This window comes from Rosa chinensis, chromosome 2, assembly GCF_002994745.2.
Source record: "Rosa chinensis cultivar Old Blush chromosome 2, RchiOBHm-V2, whole genome shotgun sequence".
NCBI lineage: Eukaryota > Viridiplantae > Streptophyta > Magnoliopsida > Rosales > Rosaceae > Rosa > Rosa chinensis.
In genome coordinates this window covers 52,203,426-52,228,027 of record NC_037089.1, presented here as the reverse complement: position 1 = coordinate 52,228,027, position 24,602 = coordinate 52,203,426, and the positions used below count along the sequence as shown (strand labels likewise).

Here is a 24,602-nt window from a genome sequence, read left to right as displayed (position 1 = left end):
TTGTGTTGTAGTTTGTTTTCTTGTTTTTATAGTCATCAAAAAAAAAAATGTCATAGTGTTCTTACAAATTTTAGCCATCCATTTTAATTTCTCTATGCTTTCTTTTATGACAAATCCTAGCCTTGTCCGTTCAAACTTCAAAGGAGAAACGTTTTTTGGCACCAAAATTATAAACTTGTATTTAGGAGAATATTTGTTCACACATATATCTGTATGAAAAAGTGTTAGATACCGAAGGCTGTCCTTGTATAATTTATTTAAAATCCAAAAAAATAATGATTTCTGAATAAACTAATATCTGGTTTGCACACATATTTGTGTGAATTGTGATAAACACTTATGATTAATGAATTACAATTTACAACTCTAGTTTGATTTCTCTTCTAAACAAGTTTCCCTATTTTCCAAGCTTTTGTAACTAGTTGGGCAAAAAAAAAAAAAAAAAAAAAAACTTTTGTAACTACTTGCAATGAAAAGTTTACCATCTTAAGTACTATTAGCAACTGCACTAAGTAAAATTCCTGGATCATCCACACTGATTATTCAGCTGACTAATCATGTTGATTAGGATTGAGACTGTAACTTCTCCATTCTTTCAGGCTGAGGTGCTTCAAGTAATTAAAGGTTTACGAGTCTGAGAATAATCTTCCTTCAGTACAAGATGACGTGCTTGAACGGCTCCTTGAGCTAGCTATCAAATCCAGAATGCGGTAGATTGGGATCACTGATCACATCCTAAAGATAGGGACCAAGACAACAGATTTAAGAAAGTGAAGTAAAACCAAGAGTAGTGTGAAGATAGCATTCAAGAGTTATATGAAGGTGCTTATGAAATAACAGAAGCCTACACGAGTCTTATGGCATGTAATCCATGTATTCATGTTTGATGTTCCTAGGATAATTTATCTATTGCAGTGCTAGGTTTATGTTATGCAACTTACTTGTCTTGTGGAAATCGGGTCTTGTCTTGATAAGAGTTCTTTAGCACCACCCGGCATGACAGAATTCATGCTATCTTGGGCAAATGCTCTCAATCTGTTAAACTCAGGTAGCACAACCTTCCCAAGATCCGGTCTGTCTTTTCGTTTCATTTGAGCACACTGTAAAGCTAGCTTGGCAAACTCTAAGGTTTCCTCAACTGGCCAGTCAGGAACAGCAGGGTCAAGCGTCTCAGTGAAAGTCCCTTCCTTAATAGCTTTCTCAACATGATAAGTCAAACCCATTGGTGACTTGGCTGTGATTAGTTGTAAAAGCATAACCCCTAGTGAGTAAACATCAGATTTTCTTCCCAGCATACCAGTTTGCTGATACTCTGGATCAATATAACAGAATGTTCCGGCTGCTGATGTAATGTGATACTGAGTGATAGAATCAGCTACTGATGAAGGGACAAGTCTGGCCAAACCTACATCACTAATCTTGCTAACATAGTTATGGTCTAGCAAAATGTTAGCGGGTTTGAGGTCACGGTGTACTAGGGGCTCTGGCTTGGTTTGATGAAGAAACAAAAGCCCAGTGCAGATTTCAGCAGCGATTCTGAACCTTAGTTTCCAAGGAATAACTGGGGTGTTACCTCGCTTGAAGATGCGATCTTCTAAGCTCCCATTAGCCATGTACTCATAAACCAGGCAACCATAATCTGGACAGGCTCCAAGAAGGAGAACCATGTTAGGATGTCGCATGCCACTCAATAGTTTAACCTGCATAAAGGTAGTATCAGATATATAGATCATGTAGATCTATAATAGTACATAATCAATGCAAAGTGATAGAAAGATTGAAGTACATCAATGCTCAAATTAAGAGATATCAATCATCATAGCATTTGTATTTGGAGTACTAAGACATGAGTGGAACTTGATTGGTATGATTTTTAGGTACGGTGCACTCTGAATCACTATTAGCAAATGGATTCATGTCTTTGTCTGATGTAGGAATAACTTATACAAGTGAACATCTTCTCTTTTTATCTTTAATTCTGTAAATACTGCCATATTTTTCTCTTTACTATCGCAAGAAATAAATCACTTGAATCAGTTGCCTTTTATTCAAACAATATAATATTACTCCCACTTTATAACTAAGTAGTATCTTCATTCAAAATCAGATTCCAGATAGGAAATTAGTGGTAGTACTTTCCACTGATTCTTTTAGTTATATGCAAAATATCTGAAGAGAGTTCTGGATATACGAGGATTGAAGTTTATGATTTTCAAAGAACAAACCTCTTGCTGGAATTGCGACTGTCCTTGAGCTGCATCTGGACGCAGAGCTTTTATCGCCACTGGTGTGTGGTCCGGTTCCCCTTTGTAAACTGGACCATAGCCTCCTTCTCCAATCTTGCAAGATATCGAAAAATTATTTGTTGCTGATTCAATTTCCTCAATTGTGTATTTTCTATAACTGATATCACAGGCCCTTGCTTCTGATGCCTTCTTTCTCTCTTTAGCTTCTTTAAGGGCTTTCTGTTCTGTATTCCTCCTTTTTTGTGATTCCCATTCAGCAATCCTTTGAGCTGCTTCTGCTGCCTCAATGGCTGCCTTACGATTCGCTTTTTCTCTCTGTACAAGTGCCAATGCAACTTCCTCAGCTAGTTGTGCCTCTTCTAATCTTTTTTTTTCTTCCAATTTCCATTGGTTAAGTTCCATGTCCTGGCATTGATACATAATGAGAAGGTATACTCGAGTAGTTTTGCCATATGAACTGTTGCTAGTTCGCATTTGCTTGGCAGAACTTGGAGGCATAAGATGTCCGTTTTGTGTGTGTGTGTGTCAAGTATACATTTAGTTATATTACACCTTACTAGATGATTGTCAAGCCTGTTTTAAACGTTTTGGTTGTATATATGGTGAAAATTTGTGGTGAGGAAAAACCATATGAATAGTGTTTGATCGAATGATGTAAAAAAATTCATCTTTACATGCCTTGTAGTTCAATTTGTCCAAAACTGAAGGTTGGAGAGATATCAAAACAGACAAAACTTGAAGAAATTCTATGATTAAATAAGTTCTATATCAATACCTTGTGCTCTGGAGAGAGAGCGCCTCCTTGCAGACGGTATTGTACATGTCCATTGTTTGCTTGAGCTCTAGCCTCAGCTTCCTCATCTCAGCCTCCATTTCTTCATCCTATTATTTCAAAGCAAATTAAGTACAAATATACTGCATGTGGCCTGTTGCTCTAATAAATGTGCGTCTATGCATCATATATAGCATAGAAAACCACACTATATTGGTACTCATTTGAGATATCATGACAGGAAATCACTGAATGTGGGAACATCTAAACTGGCTCCTGACTCAAAAAATTTCTGATATTTTAAGTACTTTAATATGCAATACTTACAACAACAAAAAATGCTGGGTAATTGTCTTACCACATTCTGTGAGTGACAGGACTTTCGACTTTCAATTGAAGCTGAGGAAAATTCATTTTGTGCTGAGCTTATGTCGATAAACTTTGTTCCTGAGTAAGATGTCGACGTGGAGCTTCTGTTCTCCCACTCTGAGTTGGTTGAATATTGAGCGCTAATTCCTGATTCTAAACCATCATACAAAGAGGGAAACATGTTATCCATGTTTGGCTTGCCACTACCGACGTATGATATATCAGTTTCTGGTGAGAGCTGATATGATTTGTTCATTGCCAAGTTTCCTCTTGTGAATGGTGACCTGCATTTTTATTAGGTTACTAGTCCAAAAAGTTTACAGGCACATTGACTCATAAATAACTAGGTACATCACAGCCTACATATCTATACGTCCCAATGCATTAGAACTTACTTGATTTCAAAGTCATCTGGCTTGCTAGGGGGGTGGTAACGTGTGCTCTCTGATTCTGTATCAATCAGAGAAACTTAAGTGAGCACATAATGACAAAAATCATTTCCTGAGGTAGCAAATCAATATGGTAATACTTTCAATTATAGAGACAGACCTCTAGCTTGCCGGTAGCTCATCGTTCGTGTATCATTTGATTCAGAAACTTTGCAGGGTTGGTGCTGCATTTTATTACATGAGGGAGCCGCTTTTAGTCGTGGTGTACTGGTAGCTGTTCGGACATTTGAGAGCTTTCCTTTGCCAACTACATACACACTGCAAACATAACTTTTTCAGGATAATTGCAGGATAATTGCATCTTGAAGCTCAAATGCTATGTACCTTTTTCAGTTGTCATGTCAAAACATAACTGTGGTTATTCAAGGGACACCAAGTTCCCCAAAAGAGGCACAAATTCACATAAACTGCATTCGTCGAACCTAAGCCTTCTGAAATTATTTAAAGACATCAGTCATTTGGAGCACAATGTGGTGCACTGTAGTTACTGATGTTTGGATTTGAGTGCAAGGGGTCGGTATTTGTTGATCTTCTCTTGTCGAGTACCACAAACTTGGTCCCAAATCAAGTTTCTTCTCATTTACCACTCTTGCTTTCTCAGGATTACCCTTATTTCTCACAACTCTTTTGAATTTCCAGCTTATATCATTATTTGTGATACTGTAAGTTAAGCAGCTTTCCCATGGCCTTGGGTAATTTGTCAACCATTTGCAACATACCTGGATACATTCCATAAACTTTTTAGGTCAGCTACATCAGTGAAAAGAAGATATATAAAAGAATATAGATTTAATTTGAAGAACAGAATACTCTATACGTGAAAACAGAACACTATGCATCTACGAGTTGGTTTGAATTGTAAGCTTCCAGACTTGTATAAGACAGAATCTGAATAGCTCCAGGAGATTGGTTGTACAAATGTTTTCTTAATTAGAGTTGACCCTAGGGGATATTCATGTACCAGAAAAATTAAACACAAGTACAGTAGTTTGTATAATGTACAAATATTTTCCAAAAATGATTTGAACACATAAGTTGCATCAGACAAGGTTTTGTCTGGCTAACAAGAAACACAAAAGATCAATGTGTTTTCAAATGTTCCCATTTATGTAATATACAGTTAATTATCAGACTTGGCCATTCTACAGAATTAAGTGAATCAAACTCATATAAGCACATACCTGTTCAGCTAGTTAGAGAACACTGGATGTTCAGAATGTGAGAAATCTTGGGCCATTCTGTGATTCCAGGCCTCTGCTCTTGCACCTTCTGCAGATCTGGTCCACCCAAGATGAACAAATTCTTCACCAGTGTCTTCTACTGCCGTCCATCTCCTCCACTATTTTTTGGACATAAAAAAACCTAACATGAACAGAATCTAAAGATGGATAAAATACAGGTTCGAGTATTCAGACATGTATGTAGCAAGTACTACTGAATAAAAATAAAATAAATCGATAAATTTTGAAGATAATATATATAACTTGATTAATTACCACGAAGAAGATCGAGATGCATGCGTTGATGATGAAGTAATTAATTAAGGGCAGGGTTTCACCAGCTTCTTGTCGGATCCAAACTCCGTCTGTTTGTACAAACTCATTATTAATTTGGATGTTTAGGATATGAGAAATGTTGAGCCACTCCTCGTTTCCTCTTTTTCAGAAACTTTGGCTAAGAATTAGGCAAGCTATAATCCTCAAATTTGCAGAAGTGTTTTAATTTGAAAATCAACCTCTCCACTCCACCAGGACCCAGTTGCAATTCCTTCCCACTCCTGCAAGATGATGAAGCTAAATTGTTTCAAATTGAACCAAAAAAAAAAAAAAAAGATGAAGATTGGATGAAGATGATGATGATGATGATTCTTCAATTATCAGTAACTCAAATCCCACCTGTTCACAACAGACATCTTCAAATATTGCACCAGAGACAAAGGACACCGCCATGTTCCCCAAAGCCAACATGAGAACTCAAGCCTTTTCAAATTAGTCAAAGACAATGGGGCATCAATTTGGTGGCATTGTAGTTTCCAATATATAAGGATTCCAGGTTTGGATATGATAGTAGGCATTCAGTATTTCTTCGAGGATCTCATCTTCTGAGTAGTCTCTAATATGTATGCCAAAATAGAAATTCAGTATGCTTTCACAATTCCCCTAAATGTAATAGTGAGTAGGAACTATAGCTTAGTGGACGTAGCCGTTATATAAAATTAACTGAAGCAAACTCATTCAAGCACATAGCAACTACTAAGACCACTCACTGAAAACAGAATACCACAAGTGCTAAGCGCGCATATATATATATATATATGTATGTATGTATATATATATATATATATGTATGTATGTATATATATATATATATGTATGTATGTATATATATATATATATATATATATATAACGCCAAGAGGAGGACAGAATAAATGCCAAATATACCTCTTCAGAAGCTGGAGTATTATGAACAATAAAAGTGATCAATGAAATGAGTTGAAGTTATGTCAAATCCTCACATCCTCAACATTATGAACTCAGTAACTTCAATTTGGCCTACTGCAAAGAGGTCACATCCGATGAGATTCCAGGCTTCCAGCTTTCCAATATTCCATGGAGATCTTGAGCTGCTGAGATAAAAAAAACCAGATATCAAATCCAACATATAAAAGATTCAGTTCCACTACAAATTGACATGTTCAAACAAACAAATTTACCTTTTCAGGAGCTGGGGCTTAAGAAAGAAGAGGAATGATGATAACCTGGGGGGTGATAATATGAAATTCCCCCAGACATTAAACAAAGTCTTCAATGTGCAGAGGTGAGCATGACATGGAAATCTTGAACATGAAATCAAATGAGACTTTTGGATCATTTCTGCTGTTTCAATGCAGTGAAAATCTTCAGCTGCTGATATAAGAAGATTAGCAAGCAAATGTATTAGTCATTCATAATAGACTCCAATAAGAAGATTAGCCTTTTTGCAAATTCAATCCATGTAACTAAATGTCATATGGTGACTTGATACACTAAAGTGATGATAACTTACTCAGCTATCAAGTTTAGTCCTGGCCTTGATATACAGTTTATTGGTTACATCTTGAATTTATGCAATTTGTTTGATCGTTGGCCTTACCCGATGCACAATGAGTTCTAAGGCTAAATTTAAAGGCGCCTTCCTAAGTTAGTAAAGAGTAGAAACTGAGACCAAGAGATATAGATTGAGTGAGAACATCAATTAAAGATGCTATCAATCTATTGAGTGGTAATGAGATGATGGAAAAGAAAGAAATAAATAAATAGTTGCATTTGAAAGTAGAGAGGCAGAGACTACGAGTCAAGTGCAGCAAAGATGAGACATGTCAGACGAGTCAGTAAGCGTCTTCAGATCCACATATATGATTGAGTTGTAAACTTCATCTTTGGACAGTCAAAAGAGACTCAATCAAGATGCAGAGGATATCAAATTGAAAACAGAAAATAAAAAAAAGATTGGTGAACTAATTACGTACCAAGGAATTGGATGGATGACGTTGTTGATCAATCCTATTGTTCGATCCAAACTCCATCTTTTTGTACAGTTTTGCGTTGAATTTTGATGTTTGGGATGTGAGAAATCTTGGACCACTCCGGGCCTTGCCTGTCTTTGCAACTTCGGGAGAGAATGCCACACCAGTCGATGATCAAATTCTGAAGCAGCGGCGTCTTCCTTGGAAGGAAGTCTGGCAGTGTCTTCAGCTTATCGCAGCCGAAGATGGATAAAGTAGAAAGGCGTGGCATGAAACAAGTTGGTGACGATGAAGTAGCATCATTCTCATCATGATGATCCCATTCTTCCCACTCCATCATGGAAGAGAAGTCGAGTTGTTTCAGATTGGGGAACAATATAACTTGATGATCAAGTGAGTACTCAAATCCAACCTTTTTCACTCCTTCCATTCCATCAAATCTGAGTGTCTCAAGGGACCCCAAGTAGCCCAAAACCGAAAGAGGCACATACTTACAAACATCGTACCCAGAGAAGGTCAGGCGTTTCAAGTTAATTAAAGAGGAGGTCCAATTGGGGTAGTACAGGGTGCTGCCACCGTAACCTCCGATCTGTAAGGATTCAAGATTTGAATTTGGCTGTAAGGCATTCAATACTGCTTCCTGGATGCTACTCTGGTTTGAGTCGTCGTCTCCCTCGCTCTCGCTCTCCCTCTCCCAGTCGAACCACAGTTCCAAATGAAGAAGGTGTTTCTTGTTCACCAATTTGGCTTTCTCCGCATCACTCGCAGCACTATCTTTCAATTTGCCCTCCAATCTGATCCAAAGCTTCCCCTGAAGCTCGTCCAAGTCTCTCAAATCACTTAACCTCAATCCTTCGCCTTCACCTTCAATTACAACATACTCCAGATCTAGCGTCCGTAGACTTTTCAACCTCGCAATTGATTTGGGCAACTTCGGCCCCCAAACACCCTGAGCATGAAGATGCTGCAAGCTGGTCAACTTTCCCATGGCCTCGGGTAACTTTTCTAACTTACTGCACCAATCAACTCGCAAGGTGTGCAAATTGACTAAATTACACAAACTATCAGGTAATTTCTTCAGCCTCCGACAAAGCCGAGCGTGAAGATGCTGCAAGCTGGTCAACTTTCCCATGGCCTCGGGTAACTTTTCTAACCTACCGCACCCATCAACTCGCAAGGTTTGCAAATTGACTAAATTACACAAACTATCAGGTAATTTCTTCAGCCTCCGATTTTCGGATAAATCCAAATACCTCAAGTGCACCAACACGCCAACCTCGTCCGGAACTTCTTCGATATCGCTGTCACTCAAATTCAACGTCCTCACGCATTTTAATTGTAAAATCAACTCTCGGCTGAGACTTGTAATTTCACAATTAAATGTTGTAATGCTCCGCAGACGTTGGCAGTGGTCAAAAGAAAGGGGAAAACGTCCTTTGGGTGCAAACATTATGGTCAAATGACCAAGCTTATTGGGCAATTCTATTCTCTCCTCCCCACCTTTGAACTCAACTATTAAACATTCATTCTTGGTTAAATATTGGAGAAAGTCGTGCACAATATCATGCATTTGACACTTTTCAATATCTCCAAATTCATCTTTCTTGAAATTCTGGAAGAAAAATCGCCTTACCAAGTCATCAAAATATAACTCTCCAATGTCTATTATTGTCTTTTCTTTGTTCCCAATTGAAACAAGAAAACCTTGTGACATCCACAACTCAATCAAAACTTTTCTATTAATTACATGGTCTTTTGGGAAAGTAACACAATATAATAGACACTGCTTGATCATTGGAGTTAAATCATAATAACTTAATAATAGCGGTTGGAAAACGTGTTGCTCCATCGTGTGTAACTCCCATATCTCACTACTCAAAACATCTTGCCATTCTTTCTTTTCTTTCTTACAGCACATGAGACCACCTAAAATCTTGGCAACAAGAGGCAACCCTTTGCACTTCTTTACAATTTCCCTACCAATAGGTTCTAAATTTCGACACTCATCTTGGTTACTATTGGCAAAGGCAATTCCAGCGAACAATGACCAACAATTTTCATCACTCAACACCTTCAAATTGATAGTGTTATCGGGTGCTCCCATCATCCTAGCTACTTCTTCTTTTCGTGTAGTGACAATTATTTTACTACCTACAGCACCTTTCTGTAAATGTAGCTTCAAGTTTGCCCACTTCATATGGTCTTGGTTCCACACATCATCTAAGACGAGGAGAAACTTTTTCCCCTCAATATACTTCTGCAGACATTCGAAGAAAGCGTCTAGGGGACTCGAAATGGAATTGACATTTCTACCGAGGAGTCCAAGGATGGTTTTGGTTATGTTGAGCTCATTAAATGGGTCTGAGACACAAACCCATATTCTTTCTTTGAAATTTTCCTGGACTCTTTTATCATTATATGCCAGTTGAGAAAGGGTTGTTTTACCGATTCCACCCATCCCTACAATAGGGATGACAATGGGGCTCTGCCCTTCAGGATTACTCTTACTCAACAACTTACCCACCAATAATTCTTTTTCATCTACCCGACCAAATGTTTGATCGACAAAAGAAGTAGTCTTTTGTCGCTCAATAAGTTCAGTACCACTTTTTGTGTACTGAAAGTTAAAATTTTGCCTAATATCAGCAATTTCTGCTAACCTTTTATTGAGATCTTTAATCTTTTGAGCAATGTTGCGACGAAAAAGAACTCGACTAATTTGGCCAGATTTAAAGAGAGCAATAGGAATGCATAGACATACCTTCTTCTTAGTCGTATCAAGAGCATTTCCATCTTCTTTCTTTTGTTTCTCAATTTGTAGCTTCAGAATTTCAGTGTTCCAATCATCCAACACGTCCTCCATCTCTTTGGACACGTCCTTTAAATTATCCAGCCATAGTTTGACTGAATCCTCCTTCACTTGCCTCTCCTCTGCATCTTTGAGCACGGCTTTTATAGCTCGGAAATTGTCTTTGAGATTTGCAACTTCTTTCTTAACATCAACTACCAATTTCACTTGTTGCTGTACCTGTTGACAGGTGATTGAAGCCAATTGTTCTAGGACAACGGAAATGAGTGCTTCAGCCATCAGAAATTGATCAACTTGTAGTGGAAAGAAGGGAAGAAATATGAAACAAGAACGGTACAATCTGGAAGGAAAACAAACTAGGGGTTGGGCTTGTGGTGTTATAGTTATTCTTCCCCAAACATCTTTATAGTGATGAGGCACAAGAATGCTTCCAAGGCAATGCTAGAACCACCACATACTCACGGCAATGGAGAGTTGAAGTTATTCCTTGCTCCTCTATTTTTTGAACATGATTCCTTGCTCCTCTCTTTTTTCAGTTTTTGAACATGATTCCTTGCGCCTCTCTTTCATTTCACTTCTTGTTCAATTGTTCCGATTTTATTTCTGAAGGAATAGATTATTCTTATTCCCTATTCATTTTGTGCCTCACATTTCATTTCTCCCTGTATGTTTCATTTCTGTTTGGTATCAAACCAATCCCCCGAATCTCAATGGTATAATGAGTATAAGAAGTTTCTACAAACTCAGAGGTAGTAAAAAAATTTCGAATTAAACCCAATCATATCACAAGGATTTCCATAACTGTGTCCGAGAACATGAAATTTACATTAACAAGTTTACCCTTGAACTCCACTAGTTTTGTAGGTGATACAAATCGCTAAATGCATGCGGCATGTGATTGTTCACCATTAATTTGGTAAAAATGTTATCAAGAAATAAAATAATACCTAACTACTTCTTGTCCAGTTTGGTAAGACATCAGAGTAAATGACTGCAAGGCTCATCCAACTGAAGGGAGCCTGGGAGGAAGAAAAATATCTAGTGCCAATATATTAGTTTGACTGATACCGGACTAGAGGTTGTCTCTCAGCCATTTTAAAGCTCCATTTGCAACAGACCTGAAAATTCCAAAATCTTTACCGGTCAACTACAGTGCACATAGTGAATACATTGAATAGCGAAGATAAAAGGCTAAAATGGTACAGATATATGCATCCGATGAACATAAGACCGTACATGAAAACAAAATAGCATCACAACTCACGAGCTCGTGATTCAATCAAAGGCTGTAGCCCATGCATGTGTGTGTGTATCCTAGATTTTTAACATAACAGCTCCTGGAAATTGGTAAGCAACGGATTTTCTCACTTGGAATAGATTTACAACTAGAAATTTTGCCCGTGCTTTGCTGCGGAGTTTGTTTTTGTAAATGAATTAGAACAACAAAATAGAAAAGGAACATTGTTACATATTATTGTAGTCAAACAATGTTTATACAATTATACATATTACATTCTAGTTGAAGCTTGTTAAACTGGAGCTGGTACAAAAATGCTAGCTTTATAAAGGTTGTTGCTGGAGCTTGTTCAAAAAGGTCATTGCTCCCAAAATCCTCTAGCTGATTGCTTCGGTTGCAGCTGTGTTAGATGCTGGAGTTGGTTAGGAAAAGTTGCTGCTGGAGTTCATTCAAAAAACAGTGGTTGCTTCTGTTGTAGTGATACAAAATACTTCAGTCAACTGCTTCATTCTATCTATACAAAAAGAGCAGTTGTTGCTGTTGTTGTTGCAGCTACACAAAATAGGTTAGTGTAGCAAAAGTTATAGTTACATAAACTGGCTATTGACGTTTAGTCGTTTTTCTGTTTGCGAGCTTGTACTTTGCTTGCTAAAGATGGTGCTGATGATGATGATGTTGTTGTTCCATGTCTGGTTCGCCTCTCACTTTAAAACAAAGACAATGGAGTTAGTATTGTAGGAAAAGATTTCAAAAAAATGCAGATGCAGAGAGGTGATAAGAGGAAGAAGTCCTACAATAAAACAAAACTGAACAGAACAATGATACTCAGGATGACATAGAGGTACAGGGGTGAAATAGAGTGACAATGATTGAAGATTATAATAGGTTGAAGACTTGATCTTTTTCAAGTATTAACAGATTTGATCTTGATGCATATTTTTGAAAGAAAAAGTGAATGAACTGTTGCAATTCATTAGAGAAGAAGAAGTTGATATATAGAACAGGGATATCAGACAGGCAGACATAATAAGAGGTACATAACAAGAGAATTACAGGTAGAAAAGAGGGAATTACAATTGCAAAACAGGGAAAAAACAATGTGTTCTGATATAGTATTGTGGTGAGCATATATTACTCAACCATGACAGTACTAATAGAAGAAAGAGTCTCAATTTTTTTATTTATGATCATGCATTCTTATCAAACTGTCTAAATTTATATGTTCATGACGCAAATTAAATAAATTAGCATATGCAGTACTACCATGATTACAAAGTAAAAAAGTGAATTAAACAATTTGTGCCTCTTGTAACCAGCAAACTATAAAGGCCACTTGCTATAAAGAACTTCAAATTTTTTTGCTCTTTTAGAAAAAGTAGAAACTAATTGCTCTGCTAAAGAAGGTAGCAATGTTTAGACTGTTTTGTATAAAATGTGTAAAAGCCAAACAAAACAACAATGAAATCTTGAAATTGATTGTATAATTACCAAAGTTGACTTAAATGCAAAGTTGCAGTCATCTTAAATGAAGATTAAGTTTAAGTATAGAAGATGACAATAGTCAAGAGATTAACTGTTAAGAGTCCAAAGAATGCAGAATTTCATACCAATGAGAAAGTACATGGTTGAACATGTAGCAGTAAGCAACTTATATTGAGAAAGTACTTAACTTATAGTGCAGAAAAGTATAAAACATAAATTAAAAATATAGCTTGGGATATATTGGTATAAGTCAATTATACTATTTTTTTTTCCATAGGAGCAATAAATGGCAGAAAATGTAGTTAGAAATGTCAGAAAAATAAAATGGGATAGTATTTAGTGATAATTATAGAAATTAAATTTGTGTGATATTTACCTCTTGGCTTTTTTGTCTGGTTCAGAGATGAATAATTCACTTCCACTTGTTTCGATGGCTCTTTTTCTCCCAGGAGGTTGGTCTGGAGTTGCAGTTATTGGGTCTTCTTGTGTTGGTGGGCCAGAAGGTTGTCCATTTGGGAAGATAGCTTTCACTATGAGTTCACCATCGAGATTCACTTTGATTTGAAAAAGGTTGGTTCTGGCCTATTGTCTTTGCTACCTCTTCTGGCAGTGTTTTTTCTGTTGGATATGATCTCTTGTTCACTAAGTCTTGACAGCTGCTGCCAAAGAATTTTTCTGCTTGTCTTCCCATCAGCAAAACTGTTGCTTGATTATCAGCATCCTCAATGGTCATATAGACTCTGTAACTGTATATAAAGAGATGACAGAGAAAATGGATCAGAATTTTTACCATCTACTTATCATGTTGGAAGTTATAAAGGATATTTCTAGCTCAGGTTGTTCATCAAGTGTAGATGACTGAAATTGAAAATCACTATTCACTATTCACTATTCACAACAGATGAGCAAATCTGCATAAACATAAATTTAGTTCCTCAGCCATTAAAGTTACACTTGTAAGTAGATACTTATGCAGGACAAAAAAATGAATGCTATAATTAAGCGACTGGATATATTTTCTACTGTAATAAGGAAAGGATATAGGTCTATATGTTCAATAGTTACATACATGTATCCACGTGAAAGTAGAAAGGAAAGAACATAGAAAAGATTGAGAAATAACTCAAATAACTGAATAAGGAAACGATTCTGGAAATATGTGAAAGGAAATCAAATAGATCATATTGACAATTTTGAATGGATCAAAGTTTACAAAAACTAAGTAAAAAGCCAGAAAGTGGCAGTTCACAGGAAGATATATCTCATAGGATTTTTATGTTCTTTGTTTTGGCATGGGATCTTTGTCTTCTTTGCTGAGAAAGAGTTAAGAGTGCAAAAGAAAAACCAATTATAATGTATGTTATAACAGTAAGTGGTAATATAAGAGTAAGTAGTAATAGATATAATAATTTTTTAATACATTATGTATCTATATTTGTGTATGTATGTACAATTTCTAACTCAAGCTGTGGTTTACAAATTTTATGGTTCATTCTAACTGATTTTTGCTAATAGATATCAAACTTCATGCTAAAGTTAATATATTGACATGCATAAACAAAGCCAAAACCATACTGTGTATATGCACCATTAAAGAAAAAGATGTTGAGGCATTTCTGAATTGTAGCTGAGTTATTCAAATTATACCAAGTAATATTCAACTCAGCAAGCAATTAATGGTGTTTTTGAGGCATTTTGTTTTTCATTGTCGGCATTGTGAAATTGGACCAAAAAGCTGTAATTCTAATGTTTCCAGAATTCAAAAATATATCATATTTAAAAACAAAAAACCCAACGATATCAATTTTTGAATATATTATAAGAAGTTTTATTATAAAATGGCTCAAAGGATGCTGAAGCAAGAATAGCATAAGCAGTTTTCAGTCACCAAAACTTTACAAAGAGTAAGTTACAAAGAGAATTATCAGATATTTGTAAAGTCTACCTAATCAATATTTTATTAGAAGAGGTATGTGTTGTGAATTTGGCTCGTTGATATGCCTAAATTGATTAGGATTCAAGGCAAAACCAGAAGGGTAAGTGAAGATTAGTGCGCACAGGAATTCTTCTAGTATCCTAATGAGTTTTGGAATAGGAAGAGTTATTCCTATAGATTTAGACCTGGAAAGTAAGTTCTATTCTAGTTAGGAATAGGAAAGCTAGCTCTCTTTCCTTGTTCTAATAGTTTTAGGAATCCTAATGTGACATGTTTGTAACCAGCACCTATAATCTATAAATAGGGCTGCAGGGAGCTCATATAATGTGTCCTAAGATCAAAGAAGAGATCTCAGAGAGTTCTTAGCTACACATAAACACAGGGGCAGGGAGAGCCAAGGGTGATAGAGAGATCTAGCAAAGGGGTTGGGGATTAGCATAGGGATTTCAATAAGTACTTGTAATCAAGTTGTTATTCTCCATAGTGCTAGTGATTCTCAAGAGAGATCACACAGAGGACGTAGGCAAAGTTTTGTCGAACCTCTATAAAATTCTGTGTTCGTGTGCTGTGGTTTTCTGCTGTGATATTTTGCATCATCATCCTATTATTGTTTGCACAGTCATAAGCCTATAAAGAGAAACAAGGTTCTGGGTAAAAGGTGCATATTTACTACAAAGTGGTATCAGAGCTTAGGCTCAAGGTGTTTCTAAAATGGCAGATGACAAGGCAGATGCAGGCAGCAATGTGATGCCCATTATATTGAATGGGAAGGATAACTTCACATTATGGCAGAGGAAGATGAAAAGTGTCCTAATTCTTCAAGGTTTGTACGAGGCTATTCTCGGGATAGAGAATAAGGCAGCTGATATGGCAGACAAGGTTTGGCAGAAGATGGACAAGAAGGCAAAGAGCTTTATAGAGCTACATCTTGCTGATCATGTATTGGTTCATGTATTGGCTAGTGCCGGTGAGAATATGAACAGCAAAGAGACCTGGGATTATCTCAAGAAGGTTTACGCAGGTAAGGTTCATATTGGTGAGAATATGGACAGCAGTAAGACATTGGACAATGACAAAGAGGTTGACGCAGATAAACTCTTCTTGAAAGATGAACTCTATAGTCTTCGGATGGAAGAAGGCGGGGATCTGCAGGATCATCTGAATAAAATTCAGATTTGTGTTGCCAATTTATCAAAGGTGGATGTGAGGTATAAAGATGAGGAGAAAGCACTTATGCTGCTAAGATCTTTACCAGCTTCATTCAAGCACTTCATCACCAGACTCGTTTCCGGTAAGGATTCTCTCAATTACGATGAGATTACCGAAGCTATTCAATCTTATTTTAAGATGAGTAGGGAGACCAAAAGCTCTCAAGGAGGCCTTCATGTCAAAGGCAATGAGACAGGTCAGTTGATGAGTAAGAAGGATAAATCTGGTAACAAGGGTACATCAAAATCCAAGGAAAAATACAAGAAAGGTTGCTTCAAATGTGGTGCTACCAACCACTTGAAAAGAAACTGCAGAGAAGGGAAGATGAAAGCAGCGGCGATGGCAGAGAGTTCAAACACAGCCAATGTAGTCATCAAACAAGATAAAGATGACGGTGAGCTCCTAGTGGTAGCGGCCAGCTCCAATGCTTTCAGAAATTGGATTTTGGATACCGGTTGTACATTCCACATGTGTGCAATCCGAGAATGGTTTGACACATTTGAGGACAGTAGCAGTGGAGAGGTTTTTAGGGGAGATGACTCATCGTGTAGGATCCTAGGTATTGGATCAGTGAAAATCAGAATGCATGACGGAGTTGTTAGAACGCTGGAGAATGTCAGATATATTCCTAAGTTAAGGAAGAACTTGATATCTTTGGGTACTTTGGACAAGGCCGGATATAGGTATCGCTCTGAAGAGGGAAGACTCAAAGTTCTCAAGGGATCACTTGCTGTGATGAAGGGTGACATTCTACCTAACAACTTATACAAGCTTCAAGGGACTACAATAATAGGTGGAGTTGCAATGTCTACTGAGGTAAAAGACAAGACTGAGCTATGGCATCATCGCCTTGGGCACATGAGTCAAAGAGGAATGCAAGAACTCCACAAGAAAGGTAAGCTAGAAGGTGTCAGTGTTTGCAAACTGAACTTCTGCAAGGATTGTACTCTTGGGAAGCAGAAGGTGGCATTCAAGTTAGCAAATTGTGAGAACAAAAGCAAAGGATTGCTGGATTATATTCACTCAGATGTATGGGGCCCAGCACCAGTAAGGTCTATGGGAGGCTTCAAGTACTTTGTTACTTTTCTAGATGATTTTTCGAGGATGATTTGGGTCTACTTTATGAGGGAGAAATCCGAGGTTTTCACCAAGTTTAAGGAGTGGAAAACAAAAGTAGAAAATCTAACCGGCAGAAAAATCAAGTATTTGAGAAGTAACAGTGGCAGTGAATATAGAATGAAAAGGTTCTTACAATTTTGCAAGGATGAAGGAATCACAAGACACTTCACAGTGAAAGAGAATCTCCAACAAAACGGGGCTGCTAGAAGGATGAATAAAACTCTCTTGAAGAGAGAAAGAAGCATGCGGCTGCATGCAGGATTACCGGACACGTTTTGGGCAGATGCAGTTAACCATGCGTGTTACTTGGTTAATCGGTCACCATCAGAAGTCTTGGACTTCAAGTGTGCAGAGGAGGTATGGTCTGGAGAACCAGTTGACTATTCTAACTTAAGGGTGTTTGGTTGCAGCGCATATGCTCATATTTCCAACAATGAGCAAACCAAACTCAGGCCAAAGTCACGCAAGTGCATATTTCTCGGTATTGAGAAAGAGGGCTACCAGTTATGGGATATTGTCAGCAAGAAGAGGGTTCTAAGTAGACACGTCATTTTTGATGAGGAGACAATGCCGTTCAATGAAGTCAAGACAAGTGAGGTGAAGAAGAAGACTGATGTTGTAGAGAAAGCAACCGAAGTTCCTCTAACCAAAGGGATCATGGAAGAAACTCCAGCTCAAGTGGAGCAAATTGAGCAAGTGGAGCATGATAAAGGGGTTATCGAGGAAGAAGTCTTAGAGCAACAACAACAGTCATTAATACAAACTCAGGTGGAGCAATTAGCACTGCGAACCTACGACTCGGTTCGTCAGTCACTTGGGCAGGAGTTCCAGAGAAGCATAGCATTGGACAAGTATGCTCTAAGTTTGAGTCCAGGAGATCCAACCACGTATCAGGAAGCTATAGCAAATGATGTACGGGAAAGTTGGATGGGAGCTATGTTAGAACAGATGAAGAAGTCCATGCAGATGGACTTGGTTCAGGAGTCGGTTCCTAAGCCCAAAGAAAGAAATCAGGTTGGCTGTAAGTGGGTTTATAGGAAAACGGAAGGAATGCATGATAAGGAAGCCATGAGATTCAAAGCTCGGGTATTGGCCAAGGAGTATTCGCAGAAAGTAAAGGTCGATTTTGACCAAATCTCACCAGTGGATAGCTGCGTTTATCATTATGTGTTCAAGAATAGTATGGTTTTACCATTGCTACTTTATTTGGGTGACGTGTTGACTACATGTCAGGATATGTCTAGAATTCCGAAGTTAAAGACACAACTAGGGAAGGAATTTGACATAAAGGATCTAGAAGTTGCACAGCAGATCCTAGGAGTGAAGATAAGGAGGGACAGAGAAGCGGGAAAAATAGGGCTATTATTTGAACCCGTGTCTACTCCACCAGTAGCACACTTCCAGTTGAGTGTGCAGAGATCATCTACGAAGGAGTTAGATGAGATGATGAATGTGTCTTATGCAAGAGTAGTGGATTGTCTTATGTACACTAGAATCTGCTCAAGACCGGGTTTAGCTCAAGCATTGAGCATAGTGTTAAAGTATATGGTGAATCCGGGTAGACGGCATCGGCAAGCAGTGAAGTGGATTCTGTATTACTTGAGAGACACGAAGGAGCATGAATCTGTGTTTGAAAGACAACAAGAACAAGCATGCATTGCTGGTCTTAAGGGTTCAGATTTGGCAGGAGACATAGACAAGATAAGACCTGCAACAAGTTATGTTTTTACTTGTGGTGAAGGTTTAGTGAGCTATAGAACAACTAAAGAATCAGCTACGACGTTGTCTACTATTAAAGTAGATTGCATGGCACTAACAGAAGCTTCCGCAGAGGCATTATGGCTTAATGGATTAATGAGTGAGTTTGGAATTCAACAAGAAGCTGTGATGAAGAATGGGGTCACCAATTTGACAAGGAATCAAGTGTTTCAAGCAGAGACGAAACACGATCATGTTCGTGGTCATCGCAACGAAGGTTGGGTCAACTCAAGGAAGATAACAAATGAGAAAGTTCATTCAAGGGAGAATGTCTCAGATTGTTTGACTAGGACCATTGCCATGGAGGAGTTCAAGTGTTACTTGAACTTGCTCGATCTTACAGCATGTTGAGATTGAGGTGGAGCACCTCATCAATTGAGGTGTGTTGAGGCAAGAAGAGTCTTGCCAAGGTGAAGGTTCTTGAAGGTTTCAGGATTACTTCAAGAAGTACAAGATATCCTGGAGGTTGCAGCAATCAGTTTGGTATCAACTCACCAAGGTGGAGATTGTTGTGAATTTGGCTCGTTGATATGCCTAAATTGATTAGGATTCAAGGCAAAACCAGATGGGTAAGTGAAGATTAGTGCGCACAGGAATTCTTCTAGTATCCTAATGAGTTTTGGAATAGGAAGAGTTATTCCTATAGATTTAGACCTGGAAAGTAAGTTCTATTCTAGTTAGGAATAGGAAAGCTAGCTCTCTTTCCTTGTTCTAATAGTTTTAGGAATCCTAATGTGACATGTTTGTAACCAGCACCTATAATCTATAAATAGGGCTGCAGGGAGCTCATATAATGTGTCCTAAGATCAAAGAAGAGATCTCAGAGAGTTCTTAGCTACACATAAACACAGGGGCAGGGAGAGCCAAGGGTGATAGAGAGATCTAGCAAAGGGGTTGGGGATTAGCATAGGGATTTCAATAAGTACTTGTAATCAAGTTGTTATTCTCCATAGTGCTAGTGATTCTCAAGAGAGATCACACAGAGGACGTAGGCAAAGTTTTGTCGAACCTCTATAAAATTCTGTGTTCGTGTGCTGTGGTTTTCTGCTGTGATATTTTGCATCATCATCCTATTATTGTTTGCACAGTCATAAGCCTATAAAGAGAAACAAGGTTCTGGGTAAAAGGTGCATATTTACTACAGTATGTTCCAAGAATATATTTACAGGTAGTATCATCAGATATCTCACTTTAGCATTTTCAGAAACAGGTTATAAATCAAATCAAGGGTAATCATTGAAATTAACACTGGGTATCAGGTAGCTATTTGCCAGTAGGCCAGTTTGAACAGATATAGTGAATAGATATCAACTATCATTTCTTGGAAAGTTTAACTCATCATCTAAGAAGGAATCACAAAATGTAGCAAGAAATTCTAGTAAACTAATATAGCCTAACTATACTTTGAATTTCTATATACAAAACATAAGAAAGAATTCATATTTAACAGTTTTTACCATGGAAGAGCTGTTTGTATGCCATGCTGCACACAAACGAATTCATTGCTGTTTTCCTTTTCTTTTAGCTGTTTGTAACAGCTTGGGCATGCTCTATACCACCAACCATTGTGTGTTGCGAATCTACAGATTGAAGCACTGCAGTAGACCATTTCTTCCTATGATATATATATATATATATATATATATATGTTTTGCTAGAACATAATCAAACACGGAATCTGTGTTAAATTGAATACATAATTAATGTTGAAGAAAAAAAATGGAGGAGGAATGAACTGCTTACTGAAGCATGATTATAATGTTCGAATAGGCAACATAGTCCATGGAGAGATTTAACAATTTCCCTGATGCTAAGGTCTTCTTTGGCTCGATCAAGGCATGTGGAGAACACCCAAAGTGGCCACTATAATTACAATTTGGAAACTCAGATAACCGCCCCTTTTTGCTTTAATCAATTTTCATATCACTGTCATGTTCATTGAAACCCAAACGTAAATCGAAAGTATTGTTATTCAAATCTTGACACAAAAATACATAAAATTCAGAAACAAAAGAGCCAATCAAAACCACAATTTTACACAACTAACAGAAGCCCAAATCATATCAAAGAAAAATACCCAATCTTGATTTTATAGAACTGAAAAAACCAATCAAAGACAAACCTCTTCTGTTGCCGAAACCTGTCTCCCAAACTCGATCAAAATCTTGGCACACAACTCTTCTGAAATAAACGCAAACCCAGCTCCCAAAGCTGATCAAAATTTTAGATCTCTCCTCCCAAACTCTATCAAAATCTTAATTCCCTCCTCCTCTCCTCTCTACTCCAACAGCCCGATCTATATCAATCCTTCGCTATCACAATCAGTTTCTATCCCTTTCTATCACAACCACTTCCTTCTGATTTGCACGGCAACAACTGTTTCTCTCTCGTCTCATCACTTATTCACACATCAACAACTAAACCGTAACTAAACCGAAAACGAAGGGCAAAAGAGTCTTTTCCAATCCTTAGTGAACAACCCTACAGTGAAACTCACGTTTAGTATATAGCAAAGAGCACATGAAAACAATTCACCAGCACACTGGAGAAAGTAAGGCATACCAAATGGTCATCACCAATAGGCTGGCGGAGAAGTCTCATCTCTGTGAACATGGGTGGGTTCCTTCCGAAATAAAGGTGCTGAACTACGCCTTTACTCTGGAAACGTAGAATAAGTATCATTAAAAGATAAAAACAAAATGAGATAGTTTATCAAAACAATAACCACCATGTTAAAGTAATTTACAGGTATCACCAGATAAAGATATATGGGTAGGTTTAAACACATATAAGCTACTTAAGTGAATCATTACAAAATTCAGCTCAGAATTCAAGATTAGTTTACAATCCTATTTAATCAATACAGTAATTACTAATGCAAACCTAATATAAGTGGTACCAAAATTCTGAATGCTTATGTGAGAAGCTGATGCAACATAGAACAAAAGGTTTTTGCCACTAACTTAACATGGATGCTTACTGTAGCAATTAAATTCATCCTGAGTAGACACTATTTATATGACTACATGCTAATAATGGTTTATCATACTACAGCACTCATATATCAGCATACATGCTGAAATTTCCAACATGGAACAAAGAACAAAGATGCTGATAGATGAATACTGTAGCAACTTTGGCCTGAAATTTCTACAGTTAGCATACATGGTGAAATTTCCAACATAGAACAAAGATGCTGATATATGAGTACTGTAGCAACTTTGGCCTGAGATGCTGATATATGAGTACATGCTGATAATTTAGCACAGTTTCTGACTTCTATTTATACTAACAAAAATGAATTTTATACTTCATTCCTCTCTAAATCCATTCCTAAATTCATAATTGTGATTTTTCTAAATATCAAAAGAAAGACAGCAAAGTAAACAGATCAAATCCAAAATCAGAGTAATATGCATATAAACCCCCAAATCAAAACCTGCAAATTCAAATCCAATACATATCCCCCAAATTCAAACAACAAAATCAAGATTCCAAAGAGAGATAGTCGGAGCTGTTTTTGATCTGTTTACTTTAAATTTGCAAGATCAGAAAGCACTAACATGATAGTTAATTCTTCTCAGAGGTCACTATGAAGTATGAACCGTCAGATCATAATAAAGACAGACCTGCCTCGTTCCGATTCCGCCTAAATCCCAACCAGTCCAAAATTGAAGCAAGCAAGCTATAGTATAGTGCACAAATATAATTAGCGGATCTAGTTTTAGTTCATGATCATACATAGAGATAAAAACTGAAACAGAATGAAAAGACCTGTAAACCCATTTCAAGACCTGTAAACTCTGTGCCAATGACATCAACATCTGGATCGTAAGAAGGATCTGAGGTGTTGTGTTGGCTACTCATTTTCTCTTCTTCCTCTTACACAACCTCGATTCCCATAACGTTCTGCAGTTCACCTCTGTTAAGGGGATTAGAATTGGCAGTCAAGAAATTCAGAGAAGAAAACCCATTCGTGCAGCAGATCGTACCCTCAATAAAGAAATTACCAATTAACCAAAAAAAAAGGACATAAAACAACCATTTGAGCTTATAAACGATCAGAAGAACAAGAACCTCAAAAAAAAAAAAAAAAACCCCACAAAATCTGTCTTATAATGCAGGCTCTGTTTGATGTATACTATATGAACACAAAATCTATAACAAATGAGGCAAAGCAAAAGAAACAGATGAACCCAAGGTACAGACCACTTTAAATGGCAATCGATTAGAAGAAACTATCAAAGCCAAACTCAGGATGATGAAATTTTATATAAAACCCTTAATCAAATAATCCCAAAAAGCCGAACCCAACAAAATTGACCGAAAAAATTATATAATGAAGTTAGCTCATACCTTTAAAGATTGAAACTTTGAATGTGAAACGGAAATTCCCAAATTGGGAACAGGCTGAAATCGACCAAGACATCCCTTCCTCCTCTCTAGACTTACCCTCAGCAAATCTTCTTTTTCTGATTGGCAGCGAAAAGTCCCCTCCCTCTCTGTCTATCACTGTGTGCAAGTCCAGCAAAAGCTCTTAGAGATTGAATCCAATTACAGAATTCGAATCCAGACCCTATCCCTAACCCAATCAATCTCGGTCTCTCTCAAACTCTCACCTAATTTTAAACTATCTATCCAACCAAAGCTATTTCCTCTCCATTTCAATTTTCTACCACCCAATGTTGCATGCACCGAAATTGAAAACCCAATCAATCGCACCTAAAATGTCAAACAATTCGACCAAATAAGAAGCTTACCTGGAGCTTAACCTCTCACAAAATCGAAAGTTTGAAAGTTTCCCAAAATGAATAATGAAGAAGGCTTTCGAACGATACTTGAAACCCGTCCGATCAATCATCGAGGTCTCAGATTGCGGTGTCTTCTACTGGGTTAAGACGGAGATACCAGCAATCGAACTTCTCCTTAAGGGCTGCGTAATTGAGGAAATTTTTTTTTTGAAACGGAGTTTGGAACTCAACTTAGCTTGGAGGCTTATCTCCACGTCTGTTAATATTATTAATAGTCAAACTATAATACAATAGGCACAAGGTTTCAAATTTCGGTTTCGGTTTCGATTTCGGTACTTCAAATTTAAAGAAATTTCGGAGAAAGTTTCGATTTCGGTGGAAATTTCGGTTAAAAATAAAGAAATCACATTAATTGCATGTATAAAATGATATTTTTGAATGAAACTTTTACATAGACTAAACTAACCTATAATAAACCTATTTACAATGTAAACTCTCTAAAATTATACATAAATAATAGAATTGTGATATTTAATATGGACGAGACGACGAGTAATTAACTAAAAATGTAGTAAGTTGCTAAACACTATCTATAATTCTATACGTAATTATAAATGTTATGTATATTGATAATGTGAATGTGATTTACTTTTTTTTTTTTTATGGCTGGAACCCAGTGGGAGGCTTGGCCATCACGCCTTTTTCACTAATAATTAGAAAAATTCAAAGTTTGTTGTGAGAAAACTGAACTCCAAGCCTACGAAAAAGTTAAAAGACATCATTATGGTCATGGTGGTCAAAAAGCCACGCACTAAGAAAATACTAGTAAAAACTAAAAAGAACAGTAAAGCCTTCAACATACCTTCTTAATTAATAATTATATGGTGGATGATACACATGATAGAAAGAGAGTTTCTGTGTTATGAAGGAGGATTGAAAAAAAAAATCAAAATTTCAT

The 24,602-nt window shown here is 37.2% G+C and overlaps 1 protein-coding gene across 26 annotated transcripts; it reads right to left on the bottom strand.

Moving 5' to 3' along the window:
- Window positions 1-252: 252 nt before the first annotated feature.
- LOC112190656 (U-box domain-containing protein 35) lies at window positions 253-23,882 on the bottom strand. Of its 26 annotated transcripts, none has more exons than XM_040515136.1 (20): window positions 23,654-23,882; window positions 23,250-23,405; window positions 22,688-22,815; window positions 22,457-22,578; window positions 21,456-21,551; window positions 21,016-21,374; window positions 10,105-10,400; window positions 6,552-6,744; window positions 6,280-6,461; window positions 5,732-5,948; window positions 5,333-5,613; window positions 5,018-5,214; window positions 4,161-4,555; window positions 3,937-4,094; window positions 3,783-3,837; window positions 3,377-3,671; window positions 3,022-3,128; window positions 2,226-2,651; window positions 942-1,700; window positions 253-735 (listed from the first exon to the last, which is right to left on the bottom strand). In XM_040515136.1, exons 18-20 carry the CDS (start codon window positions 2,646-2,648, stop codon window positions 688-690), a joined length of 1,230 nt encoding a protein of 409 aa, XP_040371070.1. In that variant the 5' UTR covers window positions 2,649-2,651; window positions 3,022-3,128; window positions 3,377-3,671; window positions 3,783-3,837; window positions 3,937-4,094; window positions 4,161-4,555; window positions 5,018-5,214; window positions 5,333-5,613; window positions 5,732-5,948; window positions 6,280-6,461; window positions 6,552-6,744; window positions 10,105-10,400; window positions 21,016-21,374; window positions 21,456-21,551; window positions 22,457-22,578; window positions 22,688-22,815; window positions 23,250-23,405; window positions 23,654-23,882; the 3' UTR covers window positions 253-687. The 26 variants fall into 26 exon arrangements, 5 of the variants coding, with proteins under 5 accessions (XP_040371070.1, XP_040371072.1, XP_040371071.1 ...); XM_040515138.1 differs by having other exon boundaries at window positions 6,552-6,741; XM_040515137.1 differs by lacking the exon at window positions 10,105-10,400.
- Between the last annotated feature and the right edge of the window lie 720 nt (window positions 23,883-24,602).

What these genes read in the sequence shown, in the direction of transcription:
- LOC112190656 (XM_040515136.1), bottom strand. Translation starts at nt 2,648, where the DNA reads ATGGAACTTAACCAATGGAAATTGGAAGAAAAAAAAAGATTAGAAGAG. An exon ending in AGTCGCAATTCCAGCAAGAG is followed by an intron (nt 1,701 to 2,225) that starts GTTTGTTCTTTG and finishes ACCTTTATGCAG; the next exon opens with GTTAAACTATTGAGTGGCAT. An exon ending in ACCCGATTTCCACAAGACAA is followed by an intron (nt 736 to 941) that starts GTAAGTTGCATA and finishes CCCTATCTTTAG; the next exon opens with GATGTGATCAGTGATCCCAA.